This window comes from Biomphalaria glabrata, chromosome 6 (genome assembly GCF_947242115.1).
Source record: "Biomphalaria glabrata chromosome 6, xgBioGlab47.1, whole genome shotgun sequence".
NCBI classification, from domain to species: domain Eukaryota; kingdom Metazoa; phylum Mollusca; class Gastropoda; family Planorbidae; genus Biomphalaria; species Biomphalaria glabrata.
Window position 1 is genome coordinate 24,417,644 of NC_074716.1, and position 14,636 is coordinate 24,432,279.

Consider the following 14,636-nt stretch of genomic DNA (forward strand, 5'->3'; position numbering starts at 1 on the left):
CGACTTGCCCAGTCAGTCAGGACAGGGGGGTGAGGAGCCCCATGTCCAGGCCTGGTTGTTGGATAAAAGCCTTTCTAACAATCAACGGGATAATGGCGCCTTCGGCGCTGATTCCCTACTGGACTTTTTTTTTTTTTTAAGGTACTGGGTATTTCAAAGACAGAATCGGTCTATTCGACAGGTTAACGCTTTCAGATAGATGCCACTGAAACCAGATAATCTATCTTGGAAAACGTTTCAGAAAGCCTTCAATTATTTGATATAGGCCTATTGTGTGTGTGTGTGCATTGTGTGTAAATTGTGTGTGTGTGTGTGTGTGTGTGTGTGTGTGTGCATTGCGGTGTATTGTACTAACGTCTAAGTTGTAGAAATATTGCTCTTTAAAAAAAATCAAAGTCTGATCTTTTTACGTCCCATGATCGACATATATGGGTGTCCCGCTTTGGCTGTCCATCTGGTAACTTAGTTTTTAGAATACACAGTGAAACAAAGAAGCAATTATAAGCACTATTAATTAACTCAACAATTGCTTAATAACATTTAACTTAATCAGTGCAAGTTTCTAGTAAGCTGACGCAACCAATATTGAATCATAACAAATTAAAATGCGCAATATTACTAGGCGAGTCATGTGACCAATAAGAAACCAAAACAAAATATGGCTTCCAGTCACAACTCTGAAGGGATATTATTTAGCAAAGTATTTGTATTTTTCAGATATTTATTAACATAAAAAAGAATTAGATAGATCTAGATACATATATTTTTAAACTAAATCTAGATTTAGCAGTAGACAACTCTATTTTCTAGACCTAGATTAGACTAAAACTAATATTTGATTATAATTATTTCATTGATTTTGATATCGAAAGTGAAAGTAGACTGCTCTCGCCTAGTTCTAGATCTAGACTAGTAGATGTAAAATTTGTCCTGGAAATCATCATTGTCATTATCATCAAGTTCCATTTGAGTCAGGGCTTCGAGAGGCTTAAATCCTCTCTTGCAAAAGCCCGGGACAGAAACCCTGCTGTCTTGCGACAGTTGCGTAGTGGTGTAGATCTATTTCTAGACTAGTAGACACGTCACCATTGTCAGGTCGAGAATTTTTGGTTTCCCAGACCTGTCTAGATGGAGATCAGCAAGTCTGGGGCAGTCAAACAGAATATGAGGCACGATTTCCTCTTCTTCCCCTCAGCGGGAGCACTGTGAACCGACATTTAGATATCCGTGAGAAATATGAGTGGCCTGTCCTGCACATATAGCTTGCTCAGGCCTGGACAGCCTCCACCACGGGGAAGTGCGGTCAGGGCGCCTCATCCCCCCAGACTCCACTGGCTTTTTAAGGGCTTGTTCCAACACTCAAACCACTTTTCCATTTCTGTTTTTTGAAATATAGCCAGAGCATGATGAAAACTTACAGTCTGTTCAGTGGGTGGAAATTCTAGAACTAGATTGTAGAACTTCTTTAGACTCTATTTTAATATATAGATCTAGTCTCTAGAGACCTGTCAAGACTGAATATTAAAAAAAGTAAAAAAGCATAGTAAATAAGAAAATTAGCCTAATATAAGGCTAAGCCATACCCACTTTACCCAGGGCCATATGAGTCTGACATATATAGATCTATACATTTTTAAAGGAAAAAACATAACCTATCTTATCTTATATAATACAGACATTACTTCATACAAAAAAAAAAAAAAAGATGATTAATGTCCTATGCTACCTGGTCGTGCGGTTTGCGCACTGGACTGTCATTCAGATTTATCGATGGTATCGAGTTCAAACCCATCCCCCATCTTCCTTCGGGAGGTTTGTACTAGGAAGTAATTATCTTCAACTCTGAAGGAGCATCCGAAACATGTAAAACATTTTACAAACATACATCTAGTCATGCATGTTAACCAATGACTTAAATTCTGCCAAGTCACTGGTTTTCCTGGCTGGCTCTGGCAAATTATTCCATGCTCTAATAGCACTAGTGAAGAAGGAGCATTTGTACAAATTTGTCTTAGCATATGGAATGAGGAATGTGCCTTTTTATCTTTGTGTCTTTCTGAGTATTTTATTAAATTTTGTTTTTGTATTTGAAGATTATGGTTCAGTGTTTTATGTAGAATTGCTAAATTTATTTTTGTGTCTTCTCTCCTGAAGGCTTTCTAAATTTAGTGATTTTACTAAAGGTGTTACTCTAGTCCAGGGGTGGGCAAATTACAGCCCGTGGGCCACTTGCGGCCCGCCAACTCCTACAGAAATCAGGTGTGCCCACAGTATATACATAAAAAATGCAAAAATGTATTAAAAATAATATCTATATAAATTATTGAAACTGTCTCATTATAAAATGTTTCAAGTAAACGAAGAATATGCTTATTAGCTATACATCAATACACTTAATAGAAGATACAATCTCTGATCAGTATTTATTCGATGATATGAAGAAATGTGTTGAATGTTGGGTAGGCTTGGAACAAGATGGCAGTTGTAACAACTGATGGAGCTTGATCTTTACTGAGTAAAATAGTTTTGTTGTTATTGTTTTTTTATAAAAAAAATATCCCAACCATAAACTCTAAACAGGAAAGTTTGCACAAAGGTGCATAAAATTTCAACATATTATTGATTAGAATGACTTAGTAATCGAACTTAGTAGAGCCAGGGGGTGTTAACCACAGGTAGTTCCGATTTATTATTTGTTATGAACAAAATAATCCAATGTATTCCCTATCTTAGCATGGTCAAAGCAAATGAGAACAACTAATATAAAATCTCATGGAAGAAATTGTTATGCTACTTGAAGGACATTGACTGTAACTTTGTTACCAATATTTGTAATAAAGAGTGGAAGACATATTTCATGTGTTTCATAATTGCTATTGCAATGGGCCTTTTGCATATGAAATGTAAATGCATGTTAAATCTTTTCAAACAAGGCTTTCCAATTTCTACAAGCAAGCAAAAGAAAACAGGTTTTGTCATTGAAAGGTGAAACTATTTCTAGTGAAATAATCAAAAGTACAAGAATTATTTAGATTCCTTAATTGTGCAATTTATAAAATCAAATTATAAGACATCAAGAACAAGTTTTCAATACCATCAGCTCGCCATTTAGTGCAAAAGCTGATTCTACTCCAGAGGCCATAACTCCAATCAAAGAGAAGTTCCAATCAGTACTTCCACATGAGTGTTATGGGTGCCAGAAGCTGTAATTCCACACTTAAAAAAAACTTTGCTGCTGTTTACACTATTTGGGTACACATACATCTGTTCTTCTTCTTCGTTCTCATTTTATATGTTGGAGGGTTCAGATCAGTAATCCTTTATCTGAGATGAACCGCGCAGTGGTTTCCAGATCAGGCAGTTCTCGGAATAGTTTTGATTCTATAAGAGGGTTTTGGGGCCAGAGTCTTGTTCGGGTCTCTTGATTTAGTATGCACCATTGAAGGACATGGTCGTCAATCTCTGGTGATGCTCCGCTAGGGCAAATTTTACTCTTCCCGGCATTTAACTTCCAGAACATATATTATCTCATTCAGTAATCAAGCATTTTTTTTTTGTTGTGGAAACTAAACAAGAATAATTACTGGTCGATTTTGACTGACTCTAATTTGACAGCAATCACAAGGGTAATAACTAATAAGCTAGTTCCCCAGTTCCAGAATATTATGCACAAGTGTAAAAAGTAAAATACTTCACATTAAGTACAACTGTATATTTGTGGGGATATTGTAATATAAAAGACGACAGCAATTTAAAACAAAAATCGTAAAATCGGTTTCAAAATTTGCTAACTTTTGTTGTATTTCCTTAACGTGGAGTGTGGAAAAAAAAAAGAAACATGAATATAATACAGTGTAAGTACGAATGAAAAGACATTCTACACAGCTAGAGTGTCTTTCTAAGTTGTATATATATATGCAGCCCGCCATTCCCAAATTTAAAAAAATGCAGCCCTTGATACAAAAAGGTTGCCCACCCTTGCTCTAGTCAAATATGAATATTCGCTAGTTATGAATCTATTTTGTGTCTGTTCCAGTTTTTTAATATTTTCATGAGTTGAGGGGTCCCAAACAGAGGATGCATATTCTATTATTGTTGGCCTAATCAAGGTTAAATAACATTTTAGTTTTATGTTCTTATTTGATTTATAGAAATTTCTTTTCATAAACCCTAATGCTTTGTTTGATTTTTTGATAGTTTCATCCATATGGGGATTCCATGACAGTTTTTCATTTATTATAACACCTAGGTATTTTGCGTTTTTAGCCTGTCTTACTGGTTTACCATGAATAAGATAAGTGGGATTAATTTGTTTTAGTTTTTTTGTTACTCTTAATAACTGACATTTTTCTGGCTGGAAAGACATGCTCCATATTGAGCACCTAATCATAATCAAATACTCAGACAAAAAGATAAAGGGACTCTTCTTATTTCATATGCTAGGAGAAAGTTATACAAGTGCTACTATTTCCGAAGTGTCAGTAGGACATGATTAATAAATGATTAAAAATCTTCTTTTGTAGAGAACATCTCTATGTAATTTAAATATAAGATTTTAATTATGCCAATCTGCTGATTACTTTATAATATTATTCATGTGTGTCAAAATGATGAGGATAAAAATTATAACATTGATACTATTTATTGAAATATCATTCTTGCTTCTTATTATATTTCTTTCCTTTATAGATCAGTAGAAAATTTTTACATTCCAACTCCACAAGTCATGTCTGGGCTTTTGGTGCATTTGCAGAACTAATAGGTTTGGTCAAATAGTTTGTTTTTTTGGATGTAATTATCATGTGCTGAAGTAGGCCTAAAATATGTTTAATGTAATCATGGCCAGGTGTAAGGGAGGGCAGGTGACCTATTGCCCCAGGACTCCACAAAATAGATAAAATATTTATTTTTAAAGGAAAATGATATTAAATTTACAAGTACGTACTCTATTTCTTTACTAAAAGATGGAATGCTTTAAGGTATATGAGTATAATTATTCATAATTGGATCATTATTTAAACTTTTGAAAAAGTGTAAGGGCCTAAATAAAAATCCTGCCCCGGAGGCCTCTACATTCTTAAATCTGGCATTGAGTTTAATTTTATGCTGTTGAAATTATTTACTAGATGCTGTTTGTTTTGCAAACAGTATCAAAATATATATTAATTATAAATAAATGTTTCTTCAGTAAGTTTGTGAGAAATCATGACATTTATCTTCTTACTACCAGCCAGTCTTATGTTATATAGAATGTCTTTGGCTTTCCTGCACCTTTTATGTTAATATCATTTGTAATGTGTCTTAGTATTTGGAAAATGTTTCATATTTAATTTTTTTTTCTCAACAGATAATGCGTATGATCCAGATGCACAAGCATCTCAGATACATATAGATAGAAGAGTTATTGATGAGAAAACATGTTTGCAGTTTTTAGATGATGGAGCTGGAATGAACAAGGAAAAACTTTTAGAAATGTTAAGGTTAATTTTGTTTTGTTCAAATTTAATGGCATGTACAGATTTCAGTTTTCAAGATTTATTTTTGTTCTAATTCTTTATAAACTGTTAATGTTCAACATTTACATTCTTTTCTTTTTGCTTGTATTGTTTCTTAGAGCTTAACTCCACTTTTTTTATTTTCTTGCTAGGACCATAGTTGCAAATTCTAATTGTCTAATTTTAATTTAAACATATTTTTAAGTTTTGAAAATTTAAAATATTATCTAATTTTTTTGTTAATTGTTACATATATATTTTTACATTTTCTTGCATTGCTTTGCAGTTTTGGTTATTGTGAAAAAGATGAATTCAATGACACAGACAACCATAGGCCAGTTGGTTTATATGGGAATGGTTTCAAGTCTGGTTCAATGCGCTTAGGAAAAGATGCCATCGTTTTTACCAGACGACGTGATACAGCATGTATAGGATTACTATCACAGACTTATCTGGATGATATAAAGTCAGACTCAGTAATTGTGCCAATTCTAGAGTATTCTGCATCTAAAGATATCCTTTTTCCCTTTTTATTCTATTTAGCTTATCTGTAAGAAGTTTTGTTGTACACTTCTCTTTTTAAAAATACACAAACTATAAAATAATTTACAGCGTAACCTCTAACTCAAATATTTTCCTAGTTGATTAAATAGAGTTACAGATTCATAAATGGTACATTTTCTATACTTCATTTCAAAGTTACCAGTAATTTTGTTGTTATCTTTGACTTTTTCTAAACTCTTTGCGAAGGAGTAGAGATGTCAGTGAAAACAATGTTGATGCCATTCTGAGATATTCACCATTTAAAAGTGAGAATGAACTTCAAGAAGAATTAAATTCTCTGAAGGAGTTTACTACTGGAACTAAAATAATTATCTACAATCTCAAGAAGTAGGAATTTTTTTTTGGAATACTTATGTTTATTTATTTCTAACCATTATTACAAAAGTTATATCAACTCACTCTGTCTGTCTGGTAAAAAGTTTGTGCATGTTATTTCTCTAACACCCAATCTCAGATCAAGCTGAAATTTTGCATAACTAATTCTTTTACCTGTTAACACAAGAATCATTATAAAAAATAAAATTAACCAATTAGTTAATTAACTATTGGTAATTAATTATTTTGTTAGGTATCTTGAACAAGGGAAAGAAATTGTACTTGACTAAAGTGTTAGTCCCCTTTATAGGTCAGCGCTCTTAATTGAAAATTGAAATAAACAATATATAACTAACAATACAATCTTCTCTAGTCATAAGTACCTCACTAGCAGAGTGGTTAGCATGTCAGCCAGAGTAGTAGTGAGCCATGAGTTCGAATTCAGGTCATTCCCTCCCCCTTTTTTTTTTGTAAATTTTTTTAACAAACAAGCAATAACAGTAAATTCCCATCCGTTTCTCTACCCCCTTTCCCACATTTTCCCAACTGGTCCAGATACGTGATATAATCATAGCATATTGAGAAAGCTAAAAGCATGATTAAACAAAAACAAAATTGGTAAAAATATAAACTGCACAGATTTATTGTTGGTCTTGAACCAGTTCAAATTTGATTACATGACTAATCCAAACTAATTGATAGAATTACACTTTGTATAAGTATTTTTTAAAAAGTATTTTTTATGTTTTTCATGTTATTGTTCATTAACCCTGATTAAAACTTGGGAAAGAAATTGAAAAAAAAAAGCTTATTATTTGTTGTAAAGGAAAAACACCCTCAGATGCTTTTTTACAGTTATTTATATTATATTTCATAGTGAAGTTCATTACCTAGTTTTCAAAGTTTTATTGCTTGAAAGCTCAAGCTTACAGAGTAAATGACCTTGTATCCCCCATGAATAAATATTGCAAAGTTGAAATTGAAATCATAGCAAATTTTCATTTATTTTTTTATTTATTTTACTTTAACAGGTACAGAATGTTTCTTGTGTAAAAATGTGTATTTAATGAATGAATGTGTATCTTATGTAACAATGTTTATTGTGTGTAAAAATGTGTATTTAATGAATGAATGTGTATCTTGTGCTAAATGTGCATCTAATGAATGAATGTGTATCTAATGAATAAATATAAATATGTATCTTGTGTGAAAATGTGCACCTAATGAATTAATGTGTATCTTGTGTAAAAATGTGCATCTAATGAATGTATGTGTATATTGCGTAAAAATGTGCATCTGTTGAATGTGTATCTTATCAATGAATGTGCATCTTATGTAACACTGTGTATCTTAGGTAAAAGTGTGTATCTAACAAATGAATGTATCTCTAACTAAATCTTTGCCAAACTCTACGCTAGGTTACAGGATGGAAGAGAAGAACTTGACTTTGATAGTGACCGTAGTGACATTCTGTGTCCAGTTTCTTACCTCAGAGACACTAGTGATGCAGACTCTCGTCCTGTACAATATATTCCTAACTATAAAAAGTCTCTTAGAGTGAGTTGAGTATTATATTTGTACATAAGAAATGTTATACAATACTGAAGTACCAATATGTTAATATTTTTAAAAATGTTTTATGGTCCATTGTCACTGTTTACTTCATGGCATATCCATTGACTTATTTCTTTTTTTATTAATCCATTTTTTAAATTGATTAATTAAATAAAAAATGTAAAATAAAAAAAAGTAAAATTATTTTTTGGATAGGAGTACTGCAGTATTTTATACTTATGCCCCAAAATGAAAATAAAAATTCAAAATGAATGGGTGAAGTCAAGGTATATATCCAAGACACTGCACAATACAGAACGACAACTGTACAGGCCAAATTGGCTGGTAAGCTATTTCCAATGATAATTTTATTTTATTTTGGTATGCATTTTTCTATTATCACTGTATATTTTGATCTGATAGGGGCCATGTAGTCTACTGTGTTACATACAAAATACACTCTCATATCTGACTTTAGATTGTCGTAAATGTTCAATTGACAACAAAAATGAACCATTGACACTGGGTATGGTATAGAATAAAATAAATTATATCCTCCAAAATTTTGATTACTTAGTCAGACAATATTTATATATATATAAATAGAATTTGCCTATATATAGATTTTGCTATCTGCTCATTGATAGACCATTACACAGTATATCATGATATTAAGACAGTTATTTGGGGGCATGGTGGCCGAATGGTAAAACTCTTTCAATTTGAACATTTTTAACTTACTTTTGAGTCCACACAACTTTGATAAGTACCTACCCTGGCATACGTTAGGCAAGTAATGGGATAATGGTCATTGTGCTGGCTTTATGACACCCTCATTAACTGTTTGCTAATCAAAACAGATGAGGTTAACATCATCCCCACCCATTGATCAAAAGGTCTGAAAAAAAAAGACCATCATTTGAGTCACATTTTACTGCTAAAATAAACTCATAAAAGGTTTAAATTACAAAAAAACAACAACAAATTATGACATTTAATTTTTGTATACATTTATTCTATTTACCAATTATTTATGGCTCAGGAAGAAAACAGAAAAAGCGTCATGATAATACTAGGTCAATCCTGTGAAATAGACAGCAAAGAAAATTATGGCTTTTTGTTGTATCATAAAAATAGATTGATTAAACCATATCTGAAAATTGGATGTCAAAAGCAGGTCAGTTCATTTTATAACATTTTTATATGTTTACTCTGAAATTTTACTACACAAGTAGAGCTGTAACAGGCTGTTTTATTAAATATTTAAAAAAATATTCCTGTTTGACACCCTTGGCAATCCTAATGGAATTTTTCCAGAACTTATGGCTTTTAGCAATTTAATACATCATCATCTGATTTTACAGATGTTACTTCAAAAGAGAACATAATTACTTCCTGCATGATTCATGTGTCAGTCTAGTCATGCATGTTAATGACTTAAATTCTACTAAGGCCTTAGTTTTCCTGGCTAATTCAGGCAATCCATTCCATTCTCTAACAGCACTAGGGAAAAAGGAGCACTTGCATGACTTTGTCCTAGCATATGGAATAAAAAATGTGTCTTTATCTTTGCGTCTGTCATAGTATTTTATTAGGATTTGTTTTTGTATTTAAAAAAAAATTATTAAGGTTCAGTGTTTGATATATTATTGCTACTTTACTTTTTAATCTTCTGTCCTGAAGTGTCTCTAAATTAGTGATTTTACTAATGGTGTTACTCTATTTTGTGTCTGTTCTTGTTTCTTTATGTTTTCTTGCGGGGCCCAAAGAAGGATGCATATTCTAGTATTGGCATAAATAAGTTTAAATAGCATTTTCGTTTTATGTTCCTTTCTTTAGTAAAAATTTCTTTTAATAAATCCTAATGCTTTGTTTGATTTTTTATAATTTCATCATTATGGGGATTCCATGATAACTTTCCATTATTATTACACAGAGATATTTTGTGCTTTTTAGTCTTATCTAGTACATCAGAGTCACAAATAATATATGACATTGACATATATAGCACATTATTATTGACATGTACACAACATATTGATTTCACACAGATCATCATTGATGAAGAGGTTAAACTGGCAGACATTTGGTGTTAACTAATTTGTAAACGTAAAATAAATTTTCCCAGTTCTGTACATGACTGAAATCCTATACATGTCACAAAGGAAATATATCGGTGTTAATATACTCATAAATACAAGATAAACGACGAGGCCGATTTACAAAACACACAGAGGCTTTATTCAACCATATTAGATAAGGAACAGCAACACACACTTCCTAATCCACTAAGGGAACTAACTCTCATACAACATTACATCATATATCAACATCCTTCTTTCTCTACAAAAATAACATTATACACCTGATTGCATATTCTATAAAATGAAACCACATATCTTCCCTTTTTTCAATTAATAATATTACATATATTAGTCATGATTTAAAGAAAAAAAAAACAACAAGTATGACAAAAAAAAATCCCAATTAAATGTCATAGTATCTGTGCCAATATAATCAGTAGAGCCATCCATCTGAATGGTTAGATAATAGTCTACAATGTTTCAGTGATTCTCCTTTATCATCAAAGCATCCCTCAGACTCCTGGGTTTCTGAAATGTCTCCTGTCCATTCAATGTCATGTTGAGGCGGTGCCTTCTGTGGTCTGTTTCTGAACCATCTTCATCTCTACCAGAGTTCTGTCACAATCTTTTCATATTCTTCACAGCAACATGTTCACTTTGTTTATGATACTGTCTTCTACACTCGTACGAAAAATGATTCAGTCTATGGTATATGTAGCATTCTTTACCCCGGGCTGGACAAACAGTGATTCTATGGGCGTGTTACTTGCCACAGCATCTACATTCTTGAAGATTATTGTCCTTAGATTGTTCTCTGAAACGTTTCAACGACGATCTACAACTACTTGTAATAGAGTTAATACAAATGTCTTGATTAGACGTAGACGACTTCTTCTTAGAGTTAATCTTCTGTGCAAAGTGGTTAATCATTTGACAGTTGAAACAAGTTTTGCCTCAAGCTGGTCGTGTGTCTCTGTTGAATTCATGTCTGCCTCCACAAAATTTACAGTCCTTGATCAATTTTCTTTGTGGAGCAGTGTGGCTGGCTATCTGCTTTCTCAAGCTTCAGAACATTATCAGTTTGACTAGACTCCTTATTCATTTCCTTGAGACTATTGGAAGTTTGTTCATAGACTTGGCATATTTCTATAGCCTTTTCTAGTGTCAAATCTGAACACATTAGTAGCTTCTCTTGTAGACGTTGATTAGCAGAAAAAACTAGTTTATCTCTTATCATTCTGTCTTTGTCTTTAAAATTGCACTTCTCAGCCTGTGTTCTCAAACTAGTAATAAACAAGTCATATGAAGAGACACGAGTCATATTCCAGAACCTATAAGCTTCAAGTACTTCGTTCTTCCTTGGATGACAGTAGTCATGTAGCTTTTGTAACACTATATCTGGATCATTGCTATCTTCATTGTCTTCATAAATAAAATGTTCACATACTTCTTGAACCTGTGCTCCTGCACAATGAAGGATTATGGCCTTTCTTTGACATTTTCGTTTCTTGTCGGCACCTGGCGCTAGGAGGTAAAATCTCCATCTGTCTTCTCCATATCCGGTAATTTTCAGAAATATTACCGTCTACCACATTCAACTCTGTTGGTGGATTTAACAAAATTTATGGCATTATATAATAAGACAAGATCGACTCTGCTTTCTTAAATGAAACTTCATACAGTTCTTACTTAACTAACATGTTTCCGCTGCCACAATTTTAATGTTCTCATAAATACAATTAGAAATGGATAAACGACAACGCCGATTTACAAAACACACACAGGCTTTATTCAACCATATTAGATAACAAACAGCAACACACATTTCCTAATCTGCTAAGGGAACTAACTCTCAAGCAACATTACATCATATATCAACACTACATTAAAAAGGTCCCTACTATGATGTCCATATTTTGTACATATGTCTAAAGGGAGTCTATATTAACGATGTAAAGACTCTTTTAAGAGCTTCTTTAAAGAATGCTGAATACCTGATCATATTACGTACTTGTGTTTATCAATGGGTTACTTGGGAAAACAGTTGAGGCACTTTCGTTTCAAAATGGTGGCAGTAGATTTGGTTGAAAAACATTTAGACATTTATGGATTTATTAAATCTTGTTTTTTTTTCGAAAAACATGGTTAGTAAGTTTTGGCATTCCTTTTTTTTAATGTCACTGTCTCATGCAACTGTTAATTATAAAATTCTTTGACCTTAATTTAACTTTTTCCACAGGCTAATGAAAAAGGTGTTGGCATTATTGGTGTAGCAGAGCTAGACTTTTTAATACCAACTCATAACAAACAAGATTTTGTTAGAGATGAACATTACAAGTAAGATCTAATTCTAGTTTTATACTTTCATTTTAAGATGTAGCTTGAAAAATGAATAATATTAGTTCAATTTGAACATTTCAAATATGCTTATATCTATATTTTTGTTTTCTAAAACAAAGTATTTTTTACATTTTTCTTGTTGTTGAAATACAGTTAAATGTTGTCAATCATTTAATGCAGCCCTTAAACTAATAGCTTACCTATGCTATAGATTCAGACTATTTCAAATGACCATCAGTTCAAAACTGTAACATTCTAAAAGTAATAGGTTACTTCTATGAAACCCACTATTGGCTAATCCTTTCTCTCATTCTATTATCCTGTAAATGATTAGAACAGTGATGTCCAACATAAATCGACCTGCAGGCCATTTTAATTCCCGACACTAGTGTCGCGGGCCACATAGGCCTAAATGGAAAAGTAAAAAAACAAAATGAAATTGACCTTGAACTATTTGGTTAGAAACCTGTGGATCTAGTATTTACATTCATATTTTTCGTGTGTCAAAAAACAGCTTCATTTCTCTACTAAAAGTATGAGCAACAGTGTAGCTAACTTTACCAACGACTCATTTTCTTGTCTTTTTTTGGTAAAATTCTCATTAATCTTCCAATCTCTTGCTGTAGTTTAACAATCTTTTAATTCGCAGCTCATACCAAGAATGAAATCAAATATTTTTTATAATGCCGTTTATATGTTGTTCTTTTTAAATCAGCCACACTTTATTTACTAAATAAATAAGTTGGCTCATTAACATGTTCCACATAGAAATAAAGGTCCTTTCACTTTTTTGGTAGATTCTATATTAAGAGTCCCATTTCATAAATGCACAAATGTTAAAGGTCATGGTACCAATTAATTGGAAAAAATTGAGGGCCCTAACGTAGGTAAAGAGACATCTGCAGAAGCAACAGATCCATATTTTGTCTTCCTCTTTTTCTTCCATGTTGTTCTGTGGCCTACGGTAGGTTTATGCAAACCTAAGATCTAGTTTTTTTTTCTATTAACAATGTTGTTGAAGTCATTAGAAGGGCTTAGTATATTTCCAACTTCCTTTTTGATGTCCTCTTTATTTCTGATAATTGTTATGGATTTATAGAAACTTCTCTGCAGTAAAACTTAAAGCTTGCATTCATAAAAAAAAAAATACACTATACAATTGACTTCATTTATTTGACTTTTGATGTAAAATGAGGTCATGACCACAAAATAACAATTAATATTCACATAATAAGATCAAGACTGATCTTAAAATATCCAAGGGCTGTACTAGTCCCACAAATTGTAATCAACAGTGAATCAGTCTGTCTTTACCATGTCAAATGTTTCTAACAATTACCTTGTGAACAAAGATAAACTATGATAATTAGATCTACATACTTTTGCTACTTTACAAATTTCTGGGGAGCAGAATGGAATTTTTAAAAGTTAGTGAGTTTTGCCTTTTGTTGTATAGAGTTGAAATGAATTCAGTGTTAGTTTGAATAATATGTGACTGAGTTGAATAGCCTAACCATCTGTAAGATTAGCTAGCTCGAGCTTGAATCCCACCTCAAGCTGAGTTGTGTTTGCTGAGTGACTAAAGCAGCGTGGAAACCTGATACCAGATCCCTTCCCTTCACAAAAGAGTTTGAACCATAGCAGACAAAGCATACATACAAAAGCAGTTTTAAAAGATCTTCATTAGATATCTTTTTCTTAAAACTTAAGGTTATATGGTTTTGAAGTAGTTTCTAAAAAAAAACAACTACTAGTCCTCAGATGTTTATATGAAAAATAATTTTTGTTTTCACATATCCACCATTATTAGTATAACCTGTGAATCTAGTAAATTATATTTTGCTGCTTGGATTGTTTTTTTTTAGCACTGTGTTGAATACACTATCTTCTCGACTCAATACATATTTAAGTGATCAAAATGATGTGGCAGATGTGTATGTATCTTTAAGTTCATTAGCTATTTTATGGCATTAGAGATTGTTTATTCAGTCACATTGAATATACTAAACATTTACAAGGCCGAGAGTTCATTTTGTCTGTGGCGATAGTTATGTTATAAAGTGATATGTTTTTACTTATCCTTGACACAACTCCAGAGGGAAAAAAAAGTATTTGTGCTTGCTTATAAACAAAAAAAAAAACAACTATCAGGGTATGCCTAATTATTCATTAACTCTAAAAATGATCTTAATAAATTAAAGATTTCCTTGAAATGTAAAATTCAATGTAGGCCTATATTCAGTAAATAATTTAGTAAATAGCTCTTTTGCTTCAGTGTCTACAA

The 14,636-nt window shown here is 32.2% G+C and overlaps 1 protein-coding gene across 4 annotated transcripts in view; it reads left to right on the plus strand.

Moving 5' to 3' along the window:
- The first annotated feature begins 400 nt into the window (after positions 1–400).
- Positions 401–14,636, plus strand: part of LOC106077673 (MORC family CW-type zinc finger protein 3-like) — a 31,063-nt gene continuing 16,827 nt past the window's right edge. For 2 of the 4 annotated variants that reach the window (XM_013238408.2, XM_013238415.2), the window contains exons 1-10: positions 646–700; positions 4,690–4,762; positions 5,348–5,480; positions 5,782–6,008; positions 6,233–6,386; positions 7,793–7,931; positions 8,145–8,273; positions 8,971–9,105; positions 12,252–12,349; positions 14,218–14,286. In XM_013238408.2, the coding sequence (XP_013093862.2) occupies positions 659–700; positions 4,690–4,762; positions 5,348–5,480; positions 5,782–6,008; positions 6,233–6,386; positions 7,793–7,931; positions 8,145–8,273; positions 8,971–9,105; positions 12,252–12,349; positions 14,218–14,286 (1,199 nt within the window). In that variant the 5' untranslated portion in view covers positions 646–658. Of the gene's footprint in view, positions 458–645; positions 701–930; positions 1,041–4,689; positions 4,763–5,347; positions 5,481–5,781; positions 6,009–6,232; positions 6,387–7,792; positions 7,932–8,144; positions 8,274–8,970; positions 9,106–12,251; positions 12,350–14,217; positions 14,287–14,636 lie in introns of those variants that run through there. The other 2 variants (XM_056032340.1, XM_056032341.1) reach the window with 2 other exon arrangements.